Source organism: Meles meles, chromosome X (genome assembly GCF_922984935.1).
Source record: "Meles meles chromosome X, mMelMel3.1 paternal haplotype, whole genome shotgun sequence".
NCBI lineage: Eukaryota > Metazoa > Chordata > Mammalia > Carnivora > Mustelidae > Meles > Meles meles.
In genome coordinates, this window is record NC_060087.1 from 4,454,037 (window position 1) to 4,481,424 (window position 27,388).

Genomic DNA, 27,388 nt, shown 5'->3' on the forward strand with positions numbered 1-27,388 from the left:
CATCGCTACCAAACCGCTGCCTCAGCTCTGCTCTGAACAGACAGGGGCACCGGCTTGGGTCTGAGAACCACGGGGACGGACGGGGACAGAGTGCGGAGGGAAGCAGCAGATGATATAGGAAGCCGACGCTCCCACAGAGCAGAGACCCTGCTTCCAAGGAGGACAGGCTTCTGGTTCCTGCTGGAAGGTTGAACAAGGACCCTGACCCCCACCCACTATCCAAGAAGATGGCAGAGCAGGACGGGGTCAGCAGAAGACAGGACGGGAGCCTGCCCTGCCCGTGGATGGGCAAGCCAGCAGGAAGAGCGAGCTTAGCGTCCGGAGACCCAGAAAGGGCCAGAGAACAGGAGCGCCAGGTGGTTCTGAAGGTGGTGTCAGGAACGAGAGCGGAGCCCAGAGGACTGTTTGCACGTGTGTGCGGAAGAGACGAATTCTAGGTCTCTGTCCAAAGGCCACTGAGGTGGCAGGGCCCCAGGGTCACAGAGAAAGTCCCTCAGGAGACTCTGAGCTCGGGGTGCCTGACCCAGCTGGGGACCCAGGGAAACGAGGGGTCGGGACGAGGCGGGAGCATCCACGTCCGTGTCCCATAGGGAGGGCAGCCGGCTCCTCCCTTCACCGCAGGCCCGGAGTGCGGCCAGCCAGAGACACCCGCCCCCCAGCAGGACATGGGGTGCTCCATGGGGACACAGACCAGGGCAGGAGGCTGCGGGGTCCTGACCGTTCATCCTGCCCACACACACGCAGCCCTTTGACCTACTTCCTGCGTCCTGCCCTTCAGGGGGATTGGACCCGCAGGAGGTCTGGGGTCCGAGCAGGGTCTCTACCCTGGCAGGGACGGCTCCGTGCTGTAGGACAGAGTGCGGAGCGCACACGCAGCACACGGTACGCCGGCTGCGTGTTCTCGGGGGGGGAGGGGGGCGGGTTTCCCCTGATACCATAACCAACGACGACCGACCGTTCCGCACGCCTTACTTAAACCCACTGATTCACACATCCCAATGTTCTGGAGGCAGGAAGTCTGCAGGGAGGCTTCTGGGTTGAAATGAGCGCATCCACGGGGTCCTGCTGGACGCTGTCGAGGGGAATCAGCTTCCTCGTCTTCAGCAGCTTCTAGAAGCCCCCGCACTCCTGGGCTCCTGGCTCCCCATCACGCCACCTTGTCCCTCGCTTTGCTCCTGTGGCCGCCGAGCGCCCCCACCCCCCGCCTCCCGTCCGTGAGGACATTAAGGAGCGCGTTGGGCTCAACGGGACCGTTACGGCACACCTCCCTGTAGCAAGATCTGGACTACCATCTGCAGAACCCCCTTCTCCGAGAAGGTCACGTGCTCGCTGTTTGCAGGGGTTAGGGTGTGGGTGTCACCCGGCGTGAGTGTGTGTTGTGATGACCGTGTGGGTCCCCTGCATTGGGGGCATTTGCTCTGCCCGATGACCCGGCTCCTGCAGCTGCTGCCCGAGCTATTCAAGCTTGTGCTCCTGGAGTTGGCAACCATTTAGCCCGGTTTCAAGAAAAAAAAAAAAAAAAGAAAAAAGGCTCATTGTACAAAGGAACTGATTTTGGAACACCTGTGGGTCCACGGCTCAAATAGCTTTCCGCTAAGCATGGAGCTGGCCTTCCAGGAAGACATGACCCGTGATTACATTTGCATTTTTCCGAAGAGAGCGTATGTTTTGGCGGTGGGTAGAAATGTGAGGTCATTGCTTGCTGTCCTTGGAGAAATGAGAGGTCATTGCTGTCCTTGGAGGAAGAAGTGCTTGTTTTGGAAACGAGGGAATGAAGTTCTTTGTCCCGTGACCTGTCAGCATGCCTTTGGGACACATGCTGTGTGGGGCGGACAGGTGGGAGGAGGTCCCAGGAAAGGAGAGGGTGAGTCGCATGCGGCTTCCTTCACTTGCCTCTGTCTGCTTGCCCTTTGCAGAAGCATGAGGATCCTTGTGCTGCTGCTGCTGCTGCTCATGTGGGAGGCCCACAGCCACGCGGCCTCAAGGCCCAACTTCGTCCTGCTGATGGCCGACGACCTTGGCATCGGAGATCCTGGTTGCTATGGGAACAAGACACTCAGGTACGCTGGCTGACGGGGTTGCTGTGTGGACAGGTGGCCATGCTCGCGGCAGCGGCCACGAGGGCTGTGAGCTCACGTGCACAGAGCGCAGAATGCCCACACGGTCAGAGCCCTTCAAGGCACACCCGTAGGTGCATCCCAGTGGTGACGTTCACGGGTGACTTTATGTAGCTATGCACCGAGAGTGGCGTTAGGAAGACGGGTAGGACTCGAGCTGTTGGCACAAGGTAAGCCCAGAAAGCTAGAAAGACCTTCACAAGGACTCTTTCTTACTCAGCCATGCTGTACGGCTTTTCACCCGTCCTCCTCTGGTTCTTCCCGTTGCTTTAGATGTTTTAGGTGAGTCTCTCTGTTGGGCACTCGCTTCATTGCAGTGGGCACCTCCCATGGCCCATGGCTCTGCTTGCCAGCTCCAAGTCTTGTTTTCACAATTACCAGCCACCCTGGCCAGGGAGAGGTGGCCCAGGGACGCACACCAGGTTGGAAGACTGCACAACTTCTCAAGCAGCAGGGGTCATGGTGGTGGGGGTGAATCACGACGGGAAGCAGACGTAGGGACAGAGAAGGACGTTCTGTGTCTCAGCCCCCCTGTGTCACACCACGTTCATGTCAGACATCGTGGAAGGGCCCCTTGATTTAAAAAGGAAAGTCGGTCCTTGTCTCATAGGATATTGGCATCAACACTTGCATTTTCTCTTTATAATCATGGGGAGATGGTGACCAAAACGGCTTCTGAGCCTCATGTTACCAACGATCGGTACGAACTGAATGGCACAAGGTCGGGGAAGAGTAGATCATTAGCTTTTACTAGAATTTTCTTGTAAGATCTGTGAATCATCATAATAATAGCACGATGCCGGGAAACGTGCACCGGAGAGTGCGGCGGACGCTGGTGGCCTCACACTGGCTCATCTTGTTTTCAACACGACGAGGCAGCTCAGAAGACTTGCATTGCATTGTGTTGGATCAAACAGAATGCGGGCGTCAGTGGTCCTTTTGAGGACGACACGGCGTGCAGATGTGGGTCTGTTCCGTGCGTGCAGATGTGGGTCTGTTCTGTGCTGAAGCTTTGCGTCAGACGCTGCTTGTCGTGTTTGAAATGTGCGCTCACCTGCAACATTTGTTAGAGCTTGAAACACACGGACGAGGAGAGATTCCAATGGACTTTCTACGTTTTCCTCCCCACTTCGGGCCTCACGTTGTGAAACGTGTAGGTCTTGCTTTTGGACGCTTCTTATGCCTCTGTGGCTCCTAATTTGTTTTTTCTGAGCAGAGTCATAATCATTTCTTAAATTTTGTTTATGATATTTTCACTTTATTTTTTATTTTATTATTATTTAAAATCAATTAACATATAGGATATGAGCAGTTTCAAGGGTAGAATTTAGCAACTCAGCAGTCGCGTACAATAGAGCGCTCGTTGTATCACGTACGCTCCGTAATGCCCATCACCTAGTTACCCCATCCCCCACCCACCTCCTCTCCAACAACCTGCCCTTTGTTTTTCCTAGCGTTAAGAGTCTCTTATGGTTTCCCCCCTCTCTGATTTCATCTCACTTTGTTTTTCCTTCCCTTCCCCGATGCGTGTCTGTTTTGTTTCTCAAATTCCACCATGGACTATTACTCAGCCATCAAAAAGAACGAAATCTTTCCATTTACAACGACATCACGGGGACTAGAGGGTATTATGCCAGGTGAAATCATTCAGAGAAAGATAAATATCGTATGATTTTTAGTATCATGTGTATGTGACCTTTCCGACTCAGGTGTTTGAATCAAAAAATTACAGTCAGGTTTTAATGTTCCATTTCTACCAGATCTCCAAAGAAAAAAAAAATAGCATATACAATCACAGTGAAGAACTTATGCCACAGTGTACCCCACGTCTGTCTTATTCCATAACAGATTCCAGCTCCTTACGAATTTTATTTTTTGTTTTATGTGTAATCAGCTCCTACCCCAGAGTAGTCAGATGTTTCTGTGGGCCAGTCCAGGCATGAGAAGGTTTAAGTCCGATACACAGATTCCGTCTTCTGTGCCTTCTAAATCTCGTGACGGAAGGCAGAAGCACATGGGATGTGGGCTGCTAAATGCATATGCTAAATTCACGGATGGGAGAGCAGGTGGACGTGAGCAGTGCAGGGAGATGACCTTCACCTTCAAGCTGTGTATCAGCAAGGGCTAGTTTGTGTGGGCCCTGGAGCAGGAGGGGGCCACGACGAAGAGGATGTGTACCCCCGCTTCTGTGCATCTGTGTCAGAGGCAGTAGTTAGCCGTGCTGTCCCTTTATCATGAGGAGCTGCTGTGACAGGATCTGTGTCCTACATATGGACCGGGCCCCCTCATGGGACAAGGTTGGCCATAGGAGGCTCACGAGAATCCCGTCTCTGCCAGGAGCTAAAGGATGGAAGGTAGCCAGGTTGGCAGAGAGGCAGCGGCCACGTTCCCAGTGGAGGATGTGGGCTGAGAGCTCAGCACAGCCCCAGAACGTGAAGAGGTTCATTTCTGAATGCCTGGCAAGAGTGGAATGACACCCTGACAGGATCAGCCAGACCATTCCCAGAGCACAGGCACAAAGATGACTTGTGCGGGTTCACCCTTCCTTCTGCGAGCTTCCCTCGATGATTGGGAGGTGACCCATGATAAAAAGCACCGTGCAAACTGCATGTTTCAAGGTCATCATGAATGACATGAGTCTTCTGTTTTAGGACGCCCAATATCGATCGGTTGGCTGAAGGAGGGGTGAAGCTCACTCACCACCTGGCAGCTTCACCCCTGTGCACACCAAGCAGGGCAGCCTTCATGACAGGCCGGTACCCCATCCGATCAGGTAATCCCCAGGCTCTGTAGCCATGGCTGTGGTCCTCCTGGGGGCATCCCTGACCTCCTCCTTCAATGGATCGTTTCTCCTGCTTCAGGAATGGCGTCTGAGTCCCTTATGGGGGTGTTTATCTTCTCGGCCTCTTCCGGAGGACTTCCCACCAGTGAGATTACCTTTGCCAAGCTTCTCAAGGATCAAGGCTATTCGACAGCTCTGATAGGTATGGGCAGCTGAGGAGGGGGAGTCGAGGGCCTGGGCAGTGTGAGTGGGAGAGGGCATGATAACAGCCTTCGGAAGGATGATACCACTGATAACAGTTTGCACAGCTTCACGTAGGGAAGAAATGATTTCAGTTCTTAATCAAAATACAGCACACCTACCCGGGCTCTGTGAAAGGAAAGATCTGTGTTGTGTGTGTGTGTGTGTGTGTGTGACTGTGTCTGTGTGTATGGATGGTTACATAGATGATAGATAATGATAGATGGGTAGATTGGTGGACTGGTGGATGTATGGATAAATAAATAACATCGGTGATAGAGGGAGGATGGATAGATCAGTAGATGAAATGGATGATGGATGGATTATGAGTGGGTGGGTAGATGGGTGGATAGATGGATAATGGATGGTTGGATAATAAATGGATGGAGGAATGGATGGATGGATGATGGTTAAACAGATGAATGGGTGCATGGATGATGAATGGATGAATGGATGATGGATGGAGAGACGGATGATGGGTGATGGATGGGTGGATGATGGGTGGATGGATGGATGGATGATGATGGATAATGATTGGATGGATGGATGATGGGTGGAGAGACGGATGGATGTATGGATGATGGATGGATGGATGATGGTTGGATGGACGAAGGTTGCATGATTGATGGATGGATGATGGGTGGAGAGTTGGATGGATGGATGGATGATGGATGGATGATGGATGGATAATGATTGGATGGATGGATGGATGGATGGATGATGGATGGATGATGGATGGATGATGGATGGATAATGGTTGGATGGATGGATGGATAATGATTGGATGGATGGACGATGGTTGGATGATGGATGGATGGGTGATGGGTGGAGAGATGGATGGATGGATGGATAATGATTGGATGGATGATGGATGGATGGATGATGGATGGATGATGGATGGATAATGGTTGGATGGATGGATGGATAATGATTGGATGGATGGATGATGGTTGGATGATGGATGGATGGATGATGATTGGATGGATGGATGGATGGATGATGGATGGATGGATGGATTATGGATGGGTGGATGATGATTAAACCAATGGCTGGGTGCATGGATGATGGATGGATGCATGCATGATGGATGGATACATGATGAATGGGTGATAGATCCATGATGAATGGTTGGATGGATGTAGGGTGAATGGATGGATGGGTGGATGATGGTTGGATGGATGGATAATGAATGATGAATGGATGAATAATGAGTGGATGGATGGATGATGGATACTTGGAGAGGTGGTGGGTGGATGGTTGGATGGTAGATGGATGGATGGGTGATGGATAGTTGGTTAAATGTTTGGATGGATAGATGAGACACAGAGATGAGATAGGTGATAGCTAATAGATTGATTAATAGATAATTATGCATGCCATACCTCATACATCATACAAAACTACATACACACACTATGCTATTGAACATTTTATTTTATATATTAATACTAAAACTGTACCAGACTTTCAGTTGACATTCTCCTTGGTTTTTTTTCAATTGATATGAATGATCCATTCTCCCTTTTTACTTGATAAACATAGGTCCACGTGGGACATCAGATGAATCCTAAAATCTCTCAAAGAAGCAAAATGACCATTCTCTTTCCTCTCCTCTTGTCATAAAACAAGAGTTTTTAGTTTGTGAGGCACTCGCTACTTTAGTGCTATAATCAACATTTTATAAGAATTGTACATAGATGTTTAAAGTAATTACTGAGTTACAAGTGTGATTCCATTATGTTTCAGGGGTAGTGTTTTGGGAAAGTATTCATTTTCCCTTTTAATGTTCAAGGGACAAATCCAAGTTGGTTCTACAATTTGAATTTTAAGGAAATGTCTTTAAAAAACACTTGTGTTTTTCTATGTATTTTTGTCGCCTGCCTATTAAATATGTCAGGTGTTGGTCTTTTGTTTTATTTTGTTATTTTCAGCACAGAATTGGTGGTTGTTTTCTGGTCGAGTGAGTCAATGCCCTGTTGCGTGTGGAGAAGGAACAGAAACACTGTGGGGTTTGACAGAACAGGAGTTGGGCTAGTCCGTGTACAGAGCAATCCCGCTTTCCCTCGTGTGGGACGCCGAAGCTGATCCTCACGTGGGGGTGTTTGCGGGGTCTGAACGTATCCTCCATTTGTCTTCTCAGGCAAGTGGCACCTTGGGACACACTGTCACAACAAGACAGATTTTTGTCACCATCCCTTGAGCCACGGCTTTGACTATTTCCACGGGATCCCCGTGACCAACCTGCGAGACTGCAAGCCCGGGGAAGGCAGCGTCTTCACGGGGGGCATCCGGGTGCTGGTCTTCATCCCCCTGCAGATTATCACCATCGCACTCCTCACCCTGGCGGTGCTCAGGTTCCTAGGGCTGGTCCACGTGCCCGTTGGGGTCTTTGTCTGCCTCCTCTGCCTTGCTGCCGTGGTCCTCGGCCTTCTGGTGTGCTTCCTCCATTACTTCCGGCCCCTCAACTGCTTCCTGATGCGGAACCACGAGATCACCCAGCAACCCCTGTCCTACGACAACCTCATGCAGAGGCTGACGGCCGACGCGGCCCAGTTCATGCGCCGGTGGGTATCGCCTTTTCTCCGGATGCTGCCTGTTGCCGCGCGGTGCTTGGGGATCTCCGTGGAGGCTGGAGGCCCGGGGTGGCTTCCCCTTGCGCGCTGTGGAGATGGCAGCCGGGCTCTCGGGGGGAGGGGTGCGCCCCGTGGCGTGGCACGTGCAAGGAAGAGCGATGCCGTGGGCTCTCACCCGAGTGGCTCTGCTCTGTGTCCCTCACGTCCTCTGCTTCTGAGACCACGCCAGACGGTCTCCCGGCCGACCCACGCTCATCACTCTTGGCGTGTGCATTGTCTAAGGATCGGTGTGGTCCTCGAGACAGAAGCGACGTAGGGAAGTCCGAAAGAGTCTGTGCAAGTTTCTGAGCAGCGCAGCTGTGGGAGAGGCCCGGCCGGGGCCAGTGATCTCGTGTGGGTATGTGACGGCCCCCTGCGTGCACAGGGTCGAGGGTTGCAGTCGGCCAAGGGACTAACCCTGCATAGCGGGGGCGGTGTCCGTCCCGAACAGACACTGTGTCAGGAGCACCTGCTATTGAGGGCTGACCAAAGCGTGTTGTTCCGTTTGCAACGCTGGGGTGTGTGGTCACTTGGCACATGCGTGCTGAGAGCGTGGTGGCTCGGGCCCCCAACGCGGGTCCCAGCTAAAGTGGCAGGAGGAAGGACGTGATGGGGTTCTGGACAGGAGGAGGAGGATTTTAAGCTGGCGGTCATGCTCCTGGCCTCTGTGGTCATGACGGGCACGTGGAGGTACCATTGAGTCAACGGTGCCTTCGTGAGCCTGAGTAACTGTTGGCCCGCACAGCCGGAGTAGGGAGTGCCTGGGCTTTGTGTTAGCAGAACCCAGAGGCGGTGACAACCCGCAGATCGCCAGTCTCACGTCCCGCCATTCCTACTGGAGAGCGCTCGGGCAAGGCTGCACACTCCCTGAGCGCGCCTGAACCCCGTGTCTCCTAGGACGCTCGGAGAAGTAGCTGGGGCGCCGTGGGGGTTTGCCACCAAAGCCACAACCGTCCTTATGCCTGTCGATTTTTCTACAAGGAGATGCTGGCTTGTGGTCCGAGGCAAGTCTTAGAAGTTTATGAGGTACACGATTTACAGCATTACCTAGTCTGGTGTACGCAGAGTGTTCCTAGAAACAAGGTTCTCTTCGTTTCTTTCTAGTACAGGGGTCACTTCTGAAACTTTCCATCTTACTGGGCTGCGTGTTCCTTTTAAAACACCCTCTGGCTGTGACGGTAAATTGTGTCATCGCTCAACAGCGGGGCACGGTCCGCGTGGATGACAAGGCTGTCAGCTCGTGGGTCAACTCGCTGGGTTTTATGAGCAAGCGAACAGCCATTCCCAGGTAGGACGGCGCCCCATGGGATTGCAGTCCGGTCCGTCGAAGCTCAAAACCCAGCAGTGGGCTGTGCGCCAAACTGGCTGAGCCAAACGCTCAGTGACCAGGACGTGACCAGGAGAGCACCCCTGCCAGAATCACAGGGGTCAGGAATCGTCCTTGGTGTCCCGAGAACTCCCTCCTCCCCAGCATGTGCTCTTTGGACAGGAACGGTGGAATCTGTGGACAGTTCAGGTGATTACAAAGTCCCGTACTGGATCCCTCAGCACGTGACTTTGGGAGGGGACCCAAGCCATTGGACCGTGAGGGCATTGACGCCTCTGCCGTCGATCCTGACCCTGTGGCCTTTCTGCCGTTTTGTGGCAGAAGTAGGGATCTAAGACGTGGTAGCATCACCCCGTGGGAAGTCGTCGTCGTCGAATTACTGTCGGAGGGTTACTCTTCCCAACACGCGGGTCCAGAGGGAATGCCGGTTGCCCGTGCTGCGTGGGGCCTGCGTGGTCAGTATTGCGGGAATGCCGCACGTGTGAACCGCGATGCCGTACGGGGAGAGCGGCTTCCCGGCGTCCGCTGAGGATGCCAAGATCAAAAGCGTCTGGACAAAACCATCCTTGGCCCCCCGTGTGCGACGTGCCGTATCTGACTCGGCCCACGGCATAGCCAGACACCTTGAGAATCTGCTTCCTGTGGCACCAAAGAAACATCGCTGTCGTTGCAAAAATACATGATTTGGAGGACGGGAAGACGCGTTTGTTAGTGCGGCCTCACTGGCCGGCGTATCCTGGGTCACGTAAGGTCTTTACCACGTTCGTGTGGGAAAGCGGTTCCGACTTGGAGCGGAAGGAAAATGACGGAACACAGAGACAGTGTCTGTGACGTCCATTCAGACGCACCTGAGTTCGGAACTTCACGGTGCAAGGAGTCTTCTTCAGTGAATTTACAGAAGAGACTGGGTCGGCCCAGTGCCCATCCGACTCATACGTCGAAAGGAGCGAGGAAGATGATGTACACTCTTGTTTCTCCAATTTACGTTCTTCCCGTAAGCCTTGTCTCTGGACTGGTTTATCCTGCCGATGCTCACTGGAGGTGTGGACCGGTGGACGGCAGGGGCAAGAGGCAGAGAGGCCTCGTTGGGGTGCGATGCTCTCAGATGAGCCCTCCCTTGCCAGGTTTGCGACAATCGTGCCCCCGGACTCGAGTGCACACGTCTGTACAACGGCACACTCCACGGTGCCCCTAATTCCTAAATTAGGCCTTTGGCCTTAGGGATAAAAATACATCCTGGGACATGCTTCTGTTGGGAAGCCAGATAATGAGGTCTCCAGGCCATATGTTAAAAACCACAGAGTCATGCAAAAGACAGGTCATCCTTAATGCAATTTAATTAGCGAGAAGTCCGTGTTGCTCTTTCAAGCAGAAATGAGCTGTGGGTTCCTTAGGGATTCCCAACCCTCTCTCTGTGTCCTGAGCGAAGGACCCTACAGCCATACGGCTTGCCCCCTGGGCCGTCGGTTTCTTCCGGGCTCTGTGACTCACAGCCAGCACGGGGACACCGTGCCAACCGCGGCTTAGCTTGGGGCACGTTCCAGTGTGGATGACCTTCGTGGAGTCCTTGTCTATGACCGGCCAGGCCCTGGGGATACACACGTCACCGGGGACACATTTCACACACGTCACCTCCTTCTTGCTACAGAACATCCATGTGGCATGGGAAAAAGAGATGTCTTCTTGTGGAGGACTTTGAGTCTCCACACTTCAGAGCAGAGGGCCAGAGCCATGTGGGTAATAGTAGAGATCAGATCTGGAAACCACAGCAAATTGCCTACGGAGGCCGTCCTCTCTGTCGGAGCGGGCCATGTGGATCCCTTTAAGGTGTTTCCGACTCAGCCAGCTTACCTCCTCCTTACAAGAGGAGGAGGAGCAGACCAGGGAATGATACAGATGGAAACAGAAGTCTCCGGGTCTCGTGCCCCCGAAGTAGAACACGTCCCGGTAATTCTTACGGGAGCTCTGATGTCCGTCCCCTCATTGCCATGGAGATGGAGAGGTATTTGCGGACTCTGAAAAGAATTCACAGGCTGCCTAGTAACAGGTGAGCTCAGTGAGTTAATTTGATTCACCAAGTAGTTTTTCCCTTCGTGTAAGTCAAGGCCACGTTTAAAAGGTTGATGCCCGTGGGTAGAAGGAGACCCACATTTCTCGTCGTCTTCGAACGAGCAGGTGAACTTTGGTCACTCTCGGTGCGGAAAGCCGGCGATGTCGGACCCTTTCCTCCCTAAATACATCGAAAACGGTGCTTCGCAGCTAGGAAGAACATTTATGCGGAAAGAAACCGCTCTCTTTCTCCCTGTGAGCCTCACGTGTGCAGGCTGAAGAGGGTGCTTTCAAGGACGATGGCGTTGTACGCGCCCTCGAGATTTGTACGGTTTCACAGTCTTCAGTCACTGCGTTCGTAAATTCCTACGAACTTTACCGCGAGCGTTCGGATGCCCAGGCCCACACGTTCAACGCGTCCGGAACAAATTCAGAGTGTATTCTGTATGTATACAGCATGTTCCCCGCCAGCTATTCTAAGAGGCTGTCATTAGAAGTGAGATAAACGCTAGTCATTTCCAGTTACGCTTAGGATGGGGCATCTGAGAACAACATCTGAGAACAAACCCACCGTCTGGAAAAGACGTAGACTTCTGTGTTTACTCTCTGCTTTCCCAGAGTGGGGAGATCTTGTTTCTGCAATGTTAACAAACCCTGACCCCTGACTGGTCCTCAAAGGGAGGTGAGTGCGACGTGAGTGCACGGGGGCGGGGAACATCACGTGGCTGTGGAGAGATGATGTCCTCATGGGAGGGTCGTGGGGAAGAGCTCCGTTTGCCGTGTCCTGGGCTCTGGAGCTGTATAGGAGACGAGACTTCCTCCTGCAAGGGCGGTTGGTGTCCTCATAAAGCCCTCAAACGTGGGGCCGCTGATAAGTGTGCCATGAGGAAACCTGACCTTTTATCCGGTTCTGCTGCCGTCGATACTGGGCACAGTCAGAAGCCTGGAATGCACTAACAGGGTAGCCTTCGACAGCCAGGCCTTTGACACCTCCAGCCAGACCGTGGTGTAAGTGGCCCTCACGAGCGGCTGTGATTTGGCCCAGAGCATGTTGCCAAGCAAGGGATCGTGGGATGACTTGATTAGTTTCAGTAAGAGTTGAAGCCAGAAAGGAAGAGCGGGGACGTTGATCTTTAATTCACGGCAACAGTAGTGCATCCCATCAGAATTAAGGGCCGTACAGAGGGACACACACACACACACACACGTGTTCACCGGCGGAAAGGTTGGGTAATTGAAAAACGGTCTTGCTCGGTAAGGCTAGATGCCCCTGGGTGAGCCTCTGCCGTGCATGGGTCACCGGGACACGGGTTCGGAGCAAAGGGGTCCTGTGGCTCTTCGAAGCTGCCCCCGTCCCGGGCAGAGCATCCTGCAAGCCATCTTCACATGTGGAGGGAGGCTTGCTTTTCGTGATTCCGCATCCAGATCCGTGTCATCCCCGACGGAGTGGGGCGTGGATAAGGCGCTGTCACACCCCCCCGTTCTCCATCAAACACACAGATCCCTTTCACACCCTGGGATCATGACCTAAACTGGAAATCGGGAAGCATGAGCGCTGGACGTCGAGTTCATAGGTCCACGGCAGGTCCAGGCTGCTGAGGGAATGAGGGATGGATGGTATCTGTCGTAGGGCCCCCGGGAATGGGACGTGGCTCAGCTCCTTCCGGGTGGTGAGCGGTTGCCCTACAGGTATGCGGGCTAGTGCAGTCGACTTTCCCGGAGAAAGCAGAAATGCTGGTTCGTGAGAGGGAACCCCGTAGGGGGGAACTTCCGAGTGGTCTCGATATTAGCTTATTCTTTTTAGCGCTCAGAACCCCTGCTGAATGATGGAATGGCTGTTCTGTCTGCACCTCAGCCCTGACCACACGTTGACTGCTCCCAGGCTCATTGGTTCCTGCCCTTTGCGGCCTTCTGTCCCCTTCTCTGGGCTGAGCGTGAGCGTCAGGAATCTGTACCAGCCCATCTGTCTGGTCTTGTCTGTGTTGGAACAGTTACTCCGAGCAGGACAGATTTACTCCTAGGGGGTGAATAAACTCTCCTATTCCTCTCCTCTTTGACGGTCCATCTAAGGAGGCTCTCTGCACCTTTTAAGATGCTCTTCTAGCGATGGCCAAGACACGCGATTGATTTTCCAAAGCCACCTTGGAAAATGCATCTCCTCCCTCAAATCTCATTTCCTATTATGACAATCCTAATTGTTTCTGAGGTCCTACTACCTAAACTGCAGGAAAACTATCTATCTACCTACCTACCTATGTATTTATTTGCTACATATGCTAGTATCTTGCTGTCTCTGGGTTCGGACAATGAATGAATGCATGCAGGGAATTTACAGCCAGAACCAGCAAAGGATCTTTCCTGCACCTGTTGCATGGTGGGGCATGTGGGTGGCTTTAGGTATTTTTATTTGGATCACACTGGGTTTGGGGAGGGGGCGTCACAGATGGTGATGGACGGGGTCAGAGCCTGGCATCCTCACTGGCCAAAAAGCCCTTGATCTAACGAGAGACCTCAGAGTCACAACGAGGCTGCGTCCGTGGAATCCTTGCACAGAGAGCCCCGTGTGAAGCCCAGCCCAGCCGATGAGGCCAATGTGCACATGCTGGAGGGACGTAAGCAAAGACTGAAATCAGGCTGCTTTTTAAACTCTGCTTGGACGGACTGGCTTTTAGAACGGGGTGTCCATATTAAAGGACAAAAGTGTGTCAAGTAGAAAGTTGCAATTGTTGCTGTTGCAACGGCAACAGTTGAAATCGTTGTGTTCACGCCGTCACACCAAGGACTTGCCTTCCGCGACCCAAGACGTAGCAGAGCCTGTGTGTTCGTGCGGTATCTTTCTGGAAGTCTTTCCACCTGTATGGACTTTCATTTTATTTTTAAAGATTTATGCATTTATTTTAGAGAGTGTGTGAGTTGGGGAGGACAGAGGCAGACAGTCTCAACCAGAGTCCCCACAGAGCATGCCGCCCGACGGGGGGCCCAGTCTTGTGACGTCCTGAGGTCGCCTCCTGAGCTGAAACCAAGAGTCAGACGCTCAACTCACTGAGCCACCCGGCTGCCCCCATGGGATTTTAGTTTGAAGATTATTTTGATGTCGGGGCCCCCGGCTGGTTGAGTTGGTAAAGCACGTGACTCGACCTTGGGGTTGTCGGTTTGAGTGCCCGTTGAGTTCAAAGATGACGTAAAATCTTTTGAAAAATGTTCTGATTGCTGGGCGCCTGGGTGGCTCAGTCTGTTAAATGTCTCCTTTCGGCTCAGGTCTTGGTCCTGGGGTCCCGGGATTGAGTCCCACGTCAAGTGCCTGGCTCAGCAGGGAGTCTGGTTCTCCCTCTCCCTCTGCCTGCTTGTGCCTCTGTCTCTAATAAGTAAATCAATGAAATCCTTAAAAAATATTCTGATATTTTGAATGAGTGGTTTAGGGGCTCTGTGTTACAGAACTCAGGGTTGTAGCTCCCCAGGTGAGTATCGAGGACAGGCGTCTGCTGTCGTCCTCTCTGTGGGTGTGCACGGGGATGGGTCTGGCACTGGCGTGTTGGTGGAAACCACTCACGGGTGCTGAACCCCTGGAATCGTCCTTTCTCTGGGAGCAAGTTCTGAGCTCAAGCTGCGTTCCGGCGGCAGGACCCGGCAGAGCTGAGCTCTGGGGTTTTAGTGGCTCGGACCATGTCGGCCATACGGGAACAAAGCAATCTTAATGTGTACGCGTCCGTGTGGTGTTCCCAGCGTGGGCTGGGTGACTTGACGGCATCTGCTGCTTTGTGCCTCCTGTGATCACCGGCATCAGCAGCCTCCGAGGGCTCCCATACCGAACCCACAGACGTGCCCATTTGCATTCCCGCTACGCCCGATGCCGGTCAATTTTGGATCTTGGTGGCATGATAAGGTTCAGCCCTTGGGTGAGGAATATTCTGTTCGAGAGCTTCGTGGCAGACAGGAAAAAAACATAACAAAAAACGGCTTCACTATCTGCTCACGTGCGTTTTCACTCCGCGTTTATGGGACGTCCGTCTTCTGACTCCGGGATTGAAATGATTGCAGGTTGCCAGGAAGGCAAGGACCTGCCTTCTGTATTTTTCACAAACATAGCAAAGGCACGGGGCGGGAGAAGGTTCGGTCTCTTCCCACAGCTTGCAAGACGGTGGCAGTCAACTTCCCAAAGCGCGATGTGCTGAATGGCTCTGGCAGACAGCTCGGGACTTTGTTCGGGAGAACTCTCCCGCCCCCGACTCCATGGAGTGTCCTGCGTTTTCAGAGCGCAGGGAAGGGAGACCCAGACCGCCCCCACCAGCCTGACCCGCTCTCTGTGCCGGGAACGATACTGCTCCGTGAGAACTTGCTCGCCGGAGAGCAGGCTGCCAGGCCCAGCCCAGGGCGTGTGCAAAGCTGCCGCAGGTGCAGGTTCGTGGGCTTGTGGCCCGTTGCTGTGCACCAGGGACCGGACCTCTGTTCCTGCACGGTCCATCCTTGCCATACGGAGCTCTGCACACTGCTGCGTGTCTCTGCATTTTCCAGGCTTGCCGGTGCTTCTAAAACCTCCTCACGGCACGTGGACACCCAGGACCTGGGCTGGGGTCGGCAGGGCCAAGCCGCTCGGTGAAACACAGCTCTGTCGAGAGATGACAGCAGAGAACCTTCTAGAAATACTGCACGGTGTGGTGATAAGCACGGGGACTGCCTTCTCCCCTTCCGCCCAGGGTCCACGGACGTTGCAGGATAAGAGTCCCGCTCTGGGGCTCGGCTTGAACTCCGTGGTGCGCTGACCGCTCTCGAGCACCCGGGCCGTGGATGCTGATTACGTCAGGCTCCCTGGTTTGCCTGTTGAGCCAACGGCATCGTCCCGTCCATTCCTTCTGGCCTCACATTTCAGAATGCCCCGGCTTGGGATGGAGGCCGATGGCGGGATCTTCCTTCTACATCTTTTATGTATTGATTATTTTCTCGGAAGCCCTCGGGCATGCGAACCCTCCTCATCGTCACCACAGTCTCTGCCGCATCCCGTATCACCCGCTCTGATCACACACGAGCATGGAAGGGTGACTTTTTGAGCTGCCCGACCTGTTTTCCTGTCCTTTAAATGTACAAAGAAGCAGGAGAGCCGAGGAGGGCAACATGGTACCCGTAGGTCATGTCACTGTCCATCTAGGGAGGGTGTCACGGCGTGTTTACTTGGGGGACTGTAAGCCGGGTTTTAGGGCCATTGTCTGCCTCTTGAAAAGGAGCCGCAGTGTGTCCAGGTGTGGGGAAACCTCCCCCAGGATGACTCAGACGGGAGGCCCCGGGGACAGAGGTCGGTGCCCTGTCACGTCTTGGTGTCCCTTCTGCCAGGGTCCTGGAGGGCATCTGCTCTTACAGGCGGCCAGAGCGACGCTTTGGTAGACATCCTCGGTGCTGACCGTAAGCGTGGACGGCAGCTGCCGTGGGCCCCTCTGAATGTGAACGCATCTTCTTCCCTTTCTGACAAGTAACGGGCAGGAGTCCTGGTAGACCAGACGTCTCGGGGCTGGATTCTCGTGCAAATCCCACTTGGCGTGGAGAGGTGCTGTAGATCACATTCAAGGTTTCCACGTGTTTGCTGGTTGGCTTTTGGTGATTTTGGGGGGAGGGGCGGTTGGGCTTTTTTACTTAATTGTAGAATAATAACCAGGTCACTTTCTGGCATGCTCTTTTGGAAAGGGAAAGTGACAGAAATCAGCAGCAGCCCTGCCTCTCTGAAGGGACACCCAGATGGTCCACAGTAACGTGCCCAAGTTGGTCGTGAACCAGCAGGGACCCGGCTCATGTAAAGTTTGAGTTTCAGGCTGATGATCTGTTTCAAAAGGCAAAGGGAACCTCCGTGTGCAAGGAGCCACCTTCCATATAAAGGGTGATGAGCAGCCGGTCTGAGGATGGCCCCATAAGGCGTTATGGGGATGGAACGAACCCAAGCGGTGTGCTCGTGGACGCCCCCATAGAAGGGGGCTTCCACCATCAGTCGAGTCCGTCCTTCACTCTGTCTGTGCCCAGCAGCCATCAGAAGGGCACTTGGACAACAGCGCCGTTGACACGGAAAGGCATTTCTGGCGCTTTCCAGGACAAAGGTGAACTCTGAACTGCTTCCATGAAACCAAAGGGCTTCCTCAAAGTGCATTGGTCAGAGATCAGCGCCTGGCAAGGAGGAGGAGCTGGGACTTCCCGACCCCTCTCAGCAGACTCGGGTGAAACCCCTAGACCTTCGCACACTCCGCACAGTCCTGACTGTTGTAACAAGGCCCCCCCGTTGGCAGTGTGACTTACAGCTCTCTCCCAGCTGCGTGTTCTCGCCCGTTACAACACAGGCTGTTTTGATACACACTGAACGAGGAAATGCTTCTGCAATAACTTGACACTTTTTTATCGCTTGGGACGAGCTCAAAGAATGTTCCCGGTAACTTCCAAAACGTCAGTGTGGACGGTGGGGCCTTTATTGGAGGAGACGAGTTCGGTAGTAGAAGGTGGGCAATATGGCGGAACGGTTGACTTGGCATTAGATGGGGGAGACGGGTGCTGCCGTAAGAAGTCAAGAAATGGGGGTGTACCGGGCAGTAGCTTGTGTGTGTGCGTACATATTCCAAAGGGAATATGCTTCTGAAGGCTCTTGAGTTCCTACTCATCACTGTATAGAGAAGGAAGAATAGAATTCAAGGCTGTTCCCATGACATTCCTTCCAGAGCTATGTCCTTGGGGAAACGTGTTGAGAACATAGCAGGTGAGCCTTCTGCCCGGACAGGGTGACCATGACTCTTCTCTTCATAGGCACGTTGTGCACACGTCCATTCTCCAGAGGACACGTGCAATGTTGGACGTCACCGTGTGGTGCTGCCTGACTTTTCACACAGCCTCACGTCATGCTAGTTGGATGGTGGTGGGAACGGGGCCCACGTGCTCATGATGCTGTGCACTCTCTCCTCTTGCAGGAACGCCAGGACGCCGTTCCTCCTGGTCTTGTCGTTCCTGCACGTGCACACGGCCCTCTTCTCCTCCAAGGACTTCGCCGGCAAAAGCAAACACGGCGCTTACGGCGACGCTGTTGAGGAAATGGACTGGAGCGTTGGTATGTGTGTGTGTGTCTTCCGTGGGTGCTCACGGCGTCTGTGAGTCCTCCTCCTTCTCCCTCGCGTCCTGGGAAGGGCCACCTCCGCGCCCCATGCCTGTATAGACAGCAGATGGGTTTTGGGGTTTTTTTGAAAAAGGTACTGAAACGTAAGTCAGAAAGGTAAATGGAGCATAAACAGCGTCTTCAGCCCCAAGAGCGTGGTTGCGGTAGCCAGCGGCTCAGTGCCGGGGGAAGACGGGGTCTGGGGGCCGGCGAGCACAGGTGAACGGAGACAAGGGGCCAACGTGGTGTTCGCTTTCCCATCGTGGATCCTGTTAACAAGGAAACATGCACAACGCTGTGTCTTCTACAGCGACATTAGGTAAGTGGTAGGTTTGGGGACGCGGAAGACCACAGGCGCGCACGGCCGGGGCACACCGCTGCGAGGTCTCCTGGCGATGTCCTTCTGTCTGGAGCCATGGCCCCTGTGTTTCCTTCATCCAGGGCTGGTGTTCTGTGGCTGCCCCCGTGAGGACCGTTACACCGTCTTGTTCTTTGTGTTCCTTCTCTTCCTTCCTAAGAAAATTACTCTCTTCCCGAAAAATGTGCCATTGTGTTTCCAGAGCTGCTGGGAAGACTTCTTATTTTTTTTAAAAAAGTGTCCTCTCCGTGTCCGTGAGATCACCTTGACCCTGCCGTCTTGGCTTTTCTCTGGCAGACCCGAGCGATGTTGGGTGTGTTGTGTAGTGTGACGGGGAAGCCAAGGGATGGGAAACCAGGGGTCTGAACCCATCACGCAGTGCCTGTCTTTGCCGGTGACACTGTCCCTTGTGTGGATATTGTGCAATCCCTGTGGACAAAAGGGGACACCGTGGTCTCAATGTCACCAGTCCACAGGTTGCTTACGATTTTCCTGTGTTTGTTTTCCTTTCCTCTTTTTTTTTTTCCTTTTCTCATTCTTCCTGGGTTTTTTCGGTGCACCAAATTGGTAGTTTTTAACTCTTTCATCTACATGATTTGGAAATAAGCTGACCGTTGCCAAGGAGCATTTTTTTGTTTATTTGGTTTTGAGCTGCAAATTGAATGTGATGCTGCTTGCTTTTGGGGACGATGAGAAGAACAAGTGTTGGTTTGTTCCATTTTGTTAAGTCTCAAAAGGACCGCTGTCTTAAGAAACAAGGGGACAGGACCCTCGTGCTCCCTCTGGCTGTCCATGCACAGTGTCCACGAATCTGACAGAGGTCTTAAGTAGTTAGGCTTCCAGCCTGTCGTCTTTATGTGAAGAATTCAGAGGAGGCAAGCCCTCGGCTTCTTTCTTCTCTGAGGGTCTCTGATTCTGTAGAATGGAGAGGGAGTCGCTGTGATGAATGGTGGGGTTCACGAAAGCACAACATTCCCCTTTTCGAGACTGACAGGACAGATGCCTGGCCTGGGGCTGTCCTGGACACCAGGACGAGCCTGCCTCTCTTTGTTTCTGCTTCTTGAAATGTTGCCTGTGAATCCCTTAACGTGTTCCACAACTTTGTGCTGTGACTCAGTAAAACATTTCACCTTCTTGATGGCTGGTGATTTTAAGGGACAGGTTTCTTGGACGACTCCGTTTGTGGGGTAACACGCGGGCTCGTGCTGGTACCGTCCCGCGGACTGATGAATTTTTATTCCATTATCTTGCCACAGATGCGTGCCCTAACTCATGAGCAAGTCTGACATTCAGTGTTTTCCCCTCCGGGTCCCCTCGAGAATGAAACAGAGCGTGTTTCCAGTCTTTGAGGGCTGCGTTAGAACCCGATGTCCCATTTGTAGATGATTCTGTGCTTTTCTTTTTGCCAAAAAATGCAGTCCTCCCCGTAAGCAGTGACATCCATGCGTCGGGGCGTTTCTGCTATTTTACCAGGCCCGCGCATCTGGGCATTTCCAGGAACATCCCTTCTTTCCAAGAAAAGCCTTTCCTTATGAGGCTGACCGGACTGCGGCGTTCTGAATAATTACGTAATAAAATGAAATGGGCATATTTGCTTGAAAATGATGCCTCCTGCAAAAGAGCCCCATGAGAGGGGAGCGGGTAGCGGCAGAGGGCACGTCTCTGCCTTTTGGAGCATTTTCTTTCAATATTGTTGGACATGGCCTCATTCTGTGGAACCAGCTTTCTCCACTGCAGGGTTCCCTGTACCGGGAAAGGCATCGTCAAGACAAACACCTTCATTACTTGGTTGTGCTCCCTCCATGGCCGTTCCCACGCCACGTCCTTGTGTTCTTGCCTTATTCTTAGCTGAGGGATGGCACCATCTTGGGTAGCTATGGTGAGTGGGTAGGTATGACTCAAGGACAACAGAAGGGGCCCTGCACGGACCCCACGTGGGGGACTCACATCCTGGATCTAGACTCCCTCTAAGGAACCGACGGGTGGTTAGCCTTCATTCATGATCTCAGGGACTGCTGGTGCGGGGAGTCTGAACACGTGCCGTCCTCTGTGTGGTGGGCCGCCGGTGTGGGAGGTGGTGCCTCTGTGCCGGTGTGGGAGGCGGAGTGCTTATTGTCCCCATTCTGAGGATGAGGCAGGTGAGGCTGGCGGGGGGGGGGGGGGGGAGGTGGGGGGAGGCTGACGCACCTGCCTGCCTCAGGTGTATTTCCTACAGAATCAGTAGACGTGATGAGCAGGAACCTGAATGCAGGTGTTTCCCCAGACCGTGAAGGTGGTTTCACCGGGTCCCACCGCTTTCCCTATAATGGGAAAGGCCACCTTGTAAGTGCCGGATGGCCAGCCATCAGCCAGAGGGAATGAGCTCGTTCTGCATTACGCACGTTTGTTGAATATGGGAGACTGATTTTCTCTTTTGGAAGCGGTGAGTAATGCTGATACGGCCCCTGACGTAAGGGAAGTTAGGAACCATGGAGGATTTAAGATTCTTCCAGGAGATCCAAAAATAACGCAGCGTGGAAAGAGGTGAATGCGTGTCCCAGCCAAAATGCTGATGTGCTTCTCGAGAGTTTGGGGAGGGGTCGGACAGGCATATGGGGCCAGTGCACACAGCCCACCATGTCATGTTGGCAGGATACCCCCACGCTCCTATCCTGGGGACAGTTGGGGCGCCTTCACAAAGTGTAATTTTCAATCCCAAGTAATTCTGAAGACGTAGAGCTTTGGGGAGGAATAAGCCACATCAGTGCGTTCAGACGGGCACCCGGTATCATGAGGCCGTGCCGTCCTAGCTGTTCTCCCTCACCTGGAAATGGAGTGATTCTTCCTTGGGATCTGTGAAGGCGACCAGGGCACAGGGAGCAGACGGAGGGACGGACGTGGTTGCTGCCGCTGGTTTCTTCTCTGTGCCTTGTACCGTTCCAGACGACATCTCCGGTCTGTCGGGCGGAATCTGCATGCATTGAGCATTCATTCAGAGCCCCGTGCCGTTGGTAGAGCCATGGGAAGGCATCATCAATCAGCACTTGCTCGGGATTCCACTAGCCCGTTCTGGGTCCTACAAAGGGAGATGCATCTCGAGCACAATGGGGTGAATGACTATAAATCTCGGGCTTTAGATCGGTCCTTTCAACTAAGAAAGAAGTCCCTGCCACTTCAAGGGTTGGGATTGCGTGGCTGACGAGGGTTTTTTTTTCCTTCTTTCAAACCAAAACCATAAGCTTTTTCTCTTCAGCAGAAGCACCACCAGCCTTGCTGTTGGCATGGAGAAGTCTTGAGGAGCGAGGTCTCCGTTGCCCAGTATCTGTGATGTGGTACCTGCTGGTGGCTATGTCTGATGCTCTGATTGTCCCTTTCTCCTGGCCTTTCCCTCCATGGGGCTGGACAGGGCCACCTTCTCTGGGTGCAGGGATGGAACACACAGCCAACCAGAAGGGGAAAACAGCACGTGGCCGACGTGCTTCTCCATGTCCAACGTAGAATTGAGCACATAGCACGTGGTATTTGTGGTCACACATCAAATCCATCTTGAGGAATGGAAAAAAAAAATTGGAAGGTCTCATTTAGCAGGTCAGGATAGTCCCAAGAACCTCTAGGAACACAAGCACATGAGGAGACTTGGGTGTTGGTCAGAGCCCCTCAAACCTATGGCGTAATTCTAACCAAGGTTTGGGTTATTGGGCGTGAGTCTAATGGAGTCTCCCTTTAAACATGGACTCTTTCTAAGACCATTGTGAGACCCTGTGGATAATCCCTCACTTAGTTGGTCCATGTGCCTGGGCCAAAGTGCTCTGGTTGGGTTCATGTAGAAGACATTTGCTTCTGGAATGCTGCAGACCAGGAGCATAGCAGGGGCCCCCAAAAATCATATTTAAGGGTGAAATCACGGGAGTCAGGCGCCTGAGACTTGCAAAGTCCTGTCCAAGGTGCTGAGGTTGCTAGTAAAGTGTGACTTGCTTTTACCCGTGTGCATGAAGGTCCACCTGTGGGAGTGGATAAGCGTGTTTTGAAAAGATACTGAAAACACTTGAGTAGGTCGCAACTCAAGGTTTCCTTCCATTGAAATCCAAGGTGAAAGTTGAGAGATGAACTTCCCTGTTTCTCCTTCTCATCAGCTAACATCCAGGCTCTAAAAAACGAAACGGTAACATTCTTTCTGTGATTCTTTTGTCCTCTGAGGAATGTAGTCTGGGCCACCATGCTGGATATTTCCTTTGGGATTCAGGACATCAGTTTTCTGTCTTGAGTGTTTAAATGCTCCTTTTCTTGATAAACGGGGCCTCCCTCTAAAGCGTGGAAACAATGTGTTCGCCTCTGAGGCATACTGAAAATGGAAGGCCGGGTTGACCATTCAGAGGAAGGGCAAAACAGAAATAATCCCCAACGGAAAAACAAAAAGAGTAGAAAACCAAGAAGAGTTTTCCCCAAAGGAAAAACAAGAAGAGTAGAAGACCAAGAAGCGTAGGAGTGGGGTTATCAGAATACTTCAAAAGACAGTCACCTCCAACTAGGAAGAGGTGAAACGACTCAGATAGGTTTAGCTACTAGGAACGTTAGGGTTGTCGGATGCACCGGAGCGAGCAATATTTGAAGAGCTCGGGGTCAGTGGGGATGGGGTATTCCTTCAAGAAGCACAGAGGGATGTGGTTAGGGGGATAACTTACTGGACTCTGTCTGGTCTGTGTTCTGCTTGGAGGGAGACCAGGAGTCAGGTGTTGGCTCAGAATGGGCAATTGGGTAATTTTCAGTCCGGCGTTGAGGCAGCAGATGGATCATTGAATAGACTGTTGACTGAAATGTTGCCAGAGAGTATCACAAAAGACAATTCAGCCTTGGAGTTTGGGTCATTAGGGAGTGACCCACGTGTCAGGCCATGGCAGGGGAATGAGGAGGAGGAGAATGGCGGGCTAGTGGCTTGGGAGGGGATGGGTTGCACCTCCAAACATGATGTGTTGGAAACCTGGGAGGAGGTAAAAGTGTTTACATGGCAGTAGTGGAACCATTTCAGGTATGCACAGGTGTGGGGGATGCTTTTAGGGGTTTGGATAAAAGACAAGAAGTCAAGCTTCTTGCGTCAAGCACATCAAGGGACTGGAGAGCCAGGGCATCCAGCCGGCTCCTTCCTTGTGAGTGCATGCACATAAAAGACACCAGGCTCCGCTCCCCTGTGACTGGAATAGCTGATTAGCTTCAATAACTTTCAGAGTAGAGGTTGATGTCTGCACAAGACCCCAGATGAGTAATGGTGTGCTTTAGAGGGAGCAAGTAGAGCCATTATGGACCACACATTCATTAACTGAGCTTCCAGTTTTATCAAACGCTCAGTGGAGACCTGAAAATTATTTCAAGGGTTGGTCACCAGCCAAAGTTCCAGGTTTTCAGTAGGTTTCAGGGAGGCAGGGAGGTGGTCTGTGCACACAAAGCATGCTGGCTTCCGGCTCTGTACAGCACAGCCCCATCTGTCAGCTCCATGGCGTGGAGGCGGTATTAAGAGTGAAATGCTCAGAACGCGTGACTCATTGTCACCTTGTAGCTGTGGTGCACGTTGCAGTGGACTGTGCTCGGGACCGTTCCTACTCTGATGTAGTGGGAAGCAGAACGTTGGAGCCTTTTGTAATAAAAGTCATAAGCTTCTTATGTGGAACAAGTACGTCCTCCAGTCTTCTGCAACCAAGGTTGGATGTGTTGTGAATTCTTGAATGTGTTTTTCACTCGCATTGTGTTTAAAAGTGTGCTCTGTAGAGTTTAAATAAAAATAAATAAATGAAGCCGGATTGCCCTGGCTCCAGACTAGACAGAATGATGGAGAAGAACAGGAAGCCCAGAAAGAGAATCTCATGTGAATGTGAAGTTGGCCTTTCAAGACAACTTCAAGCTAAGAATATTCAAGCTAAGAATAGACAATAATGTTAATTGCCATAGGATGATTACACTTTGGGAGACATTATGATTACCTTGGTGGTGCCTGGCATTGTAGTTAGTGTATTGCATGCACTGAAAAGAGATGGTGGTTGTGATGATGATGATGATGGTGGTGGTGGTGGTGATGAAGATGATGGGAATGGGGATCATGATAGTGGTGATGATGATGGTGGTTATGACGGTGATGGAGATGATCATGATGGTGGTGATGATGATGGTGGTTATGACGGTGATGGAGATGATCATGATGGTGGTTATGACGGTGATGGAGATGATCATGATGGTGGTGGTGATGATGGTGGTTATGACGGTGATGGAGATGATCATGATGGTGGTTATGATGGTGATGGAGATGATCATGATGGTGGTTATGACGGTGATGGAGATGATCATGATGGTGGTGATGATGTTGGTGGTTATGACGGTGATGGAGATGATCATGATGGTGGTTATGATGGTGATGGAGATGATCATGATGGTGGTGGTGATGATGATGGTTATGACGGTGATGGATATGATCATGATGGTTATGATGGTGATGGAGATGATCATGATGGTGGTTATGACGGTGATGGAGATGATCATGATGGTGGTGATGATGTTGGTGGTTATGACGGTGATGGAGATGATCATGATGGTGGTGATGGTGATGGAGACGATCATGATGGTGGTGATGATGTTGGTGGTTATGACGGTGATGGAGATGATCATGATGGTGGTGAAGAAGATGACAGTGATGGTCGTGATGCTGGTGATGTTGATCGTGAAGAAGGTGATGGTAATGATCGTGATGGTGATGATGAAGGTGATGATAATGAAGAAGATGAGGATGAGGGTCATGATGATGATGGTGGTTAATGGTGATGAAGGTGATGATTTTGAAGAGGAAGATGGGGACAGTGATGATGGTGGTGATGGTGATGAAGATGATGATGATTTTTAAGATGAAGGTGATGGTGATGGTGGTGATAATGAAGATGATGGTGATGATGATGAAGGTGGTGATGGTGAAGAGGATGAGGGATGATGAAGATGATTTTGAAGAAGATGAGGATGATGGTGATAATGAAGATGATGGTGATGGTGGTGATAGTGATGGTGGTGAAGATGGTAATGATGATGGGATGGTAGTGATGGTGATTTTATAAAAGGTGGTAGTGATGGTGCTGATGGTGATGATGATGGTGGTGACGGTGATGATGGTGATGGTGATGATCATGGTAATGCTGCTGCTGCCGATGGTGCTGATGATGGTAATGATGATAGTGAAGAAGATGATGGTGATGATAGTGATGGTGGTGATGGTAATGATGGTGGTGATGGTCGTGATGATGATGATGATGGTGATGGTGATGATGTTAATGCTGGTGGTGATGGTGATGATAGTAAAGATGATGGTGATGGTGCTGATGATGGTAATGATGATAGTGAAGAAGATGGTGGTGATGATGATGGTGGTGATGATAATGGTGGTGTTGATGGTGATGGTGATGATGGTGGTATGGTGCTGATGGTGATGGTGATGACAATAATGGTTGTGATGATGATGATGGTGGTGATGGTGATGATGATTACGATGGTGATGGTGATGATGGTGGTGATGATAACGATGGTGATGGTGCTGCTGATGTTGGTGATGATGGTAATGATGATAGCAAAGAAGATGATGGTGATGGCGGTGATAGTGATGATGCTGATGGTGACGATGGTGACGACGGTGATGCTGATGGTGATGATGGTGATGACGGTGATGGTATGATGATCGTAGTCATGGTGCTGAAGGTGATGATAATGAAGAAGGTGATGGTGATGGAGATAATAGTTGTGGTGAAGAAAATGATGACAAAGAACGATGAAGACGAAGATGATGATGAAAATAGCAAAGACGAAGAGAAGAGGAAAAAAGTGATGCTGGTCCAGACAAAGAAGGCAGTTTCTCAGGGAGCTGTAGTTTCGGCAACTAGAGTAACTTACCCAAGCTCTCGGAGGTGGCATATGACACCTGGTCTGCTGTTAATCTGGTTTTGTGCTGTGCTGCTGTCCCCCACTCATCTAACCGAGCTCCCCTTGCAGATTGAGTTTGGAAAATTGACCCATGAAAGAATGCAGGAACATCATTACCATTGGGCTTTACTTATCCAGGATATGCTTGATCAAGCTCTTTCTAAAAGCAAAATAGATAAATATTTGCTCTAAAAGCAAAATAAATAAATAAATAGTGAAGGACAATATTGATAGACTCATGTAAAATTTAAAATTTCCTGATGTCAAAAAAGATAACGCAAAATCCTGGTAACAAACCAGTTTAAAGGCACTTATAGTAGCTACTTAAACTAAAGAGAAAATCCCTGAGGTGTAGAACGCATGTGTACAAAGGAATGGATTAAAAGATAAATACTAGGACAGATGCTGACAAGGATGCGGAGAAAGGGGAACCCTCCTACACTGTTGGTGGGAATGCGAGCTGGTGCAACCACTCTGGAAAACAGCATGGAGGCTCCTCAAAAATTTGAAAATAGAGCTACCCTACGACCAGCAATTGCACTACTGGGTATTTACCCTAAAGATACAAACGTAGTGATCTGAAGGGACACGTGCACCCGAATGTTTACAGCAGCAATGTGTACAATAGCCAAACTATGGAAAGAACCTAGATGTCCATCAACAGATGAATGGATAAAGAAGATGTGGTTCATATATACAATGGAATACTATGCAGCCATCAAAAGAAATGAAATCTTGCCATTTGCGATGATGTGGATGGAACTAGAGGGTATTATGCTGAGCGAAATAAGTCAATCGGAGAAAGACAACTATCATATGATCTCCCTGATATGAGGACGTGGAGATGCAACCTGGGGGGTTTTGGG

At 51.6% G+C, this 27,388-nt stretch overlaps 1 protein-coding gene across 5 annotated transcripts in view; it reads left to right on the forward strand.

The window, feature by feature from the left end:
• The window catches only part of STS (steroid sulfatase), a 156,808-nt gene that overhangs the window by 77,853 nt on the left and 51,567 nt on the right, over positions 1-27,388 (forward strand). For all 5 annotated transcript variants that reach the window (XM_045996301.1, XM_045996298.1, XM_045996299.1 and 2 more), the window contains 5 exons: positions 1,917-2,060; positions 4,769-4,890; positions 4,979-5,101; positions 7,280-7,703; positions 18,060-18,196. In XM_045996301.1, coding sequence (XP_045852257.1) covers positions 1,917-2,060; positions 4,769-4,890; positions 4,979-5,101; positions 7,280-7,703; positions 18,060-18,196 — 950 coding nt within the window. The remainder of the gene's footprint in view (positions 1-1,916; positions 2,061-4,768; positions 4,891-4,978; positions 5,102-7,279; positions 7,704-18,059; positions 18,197-27,388) is intronic.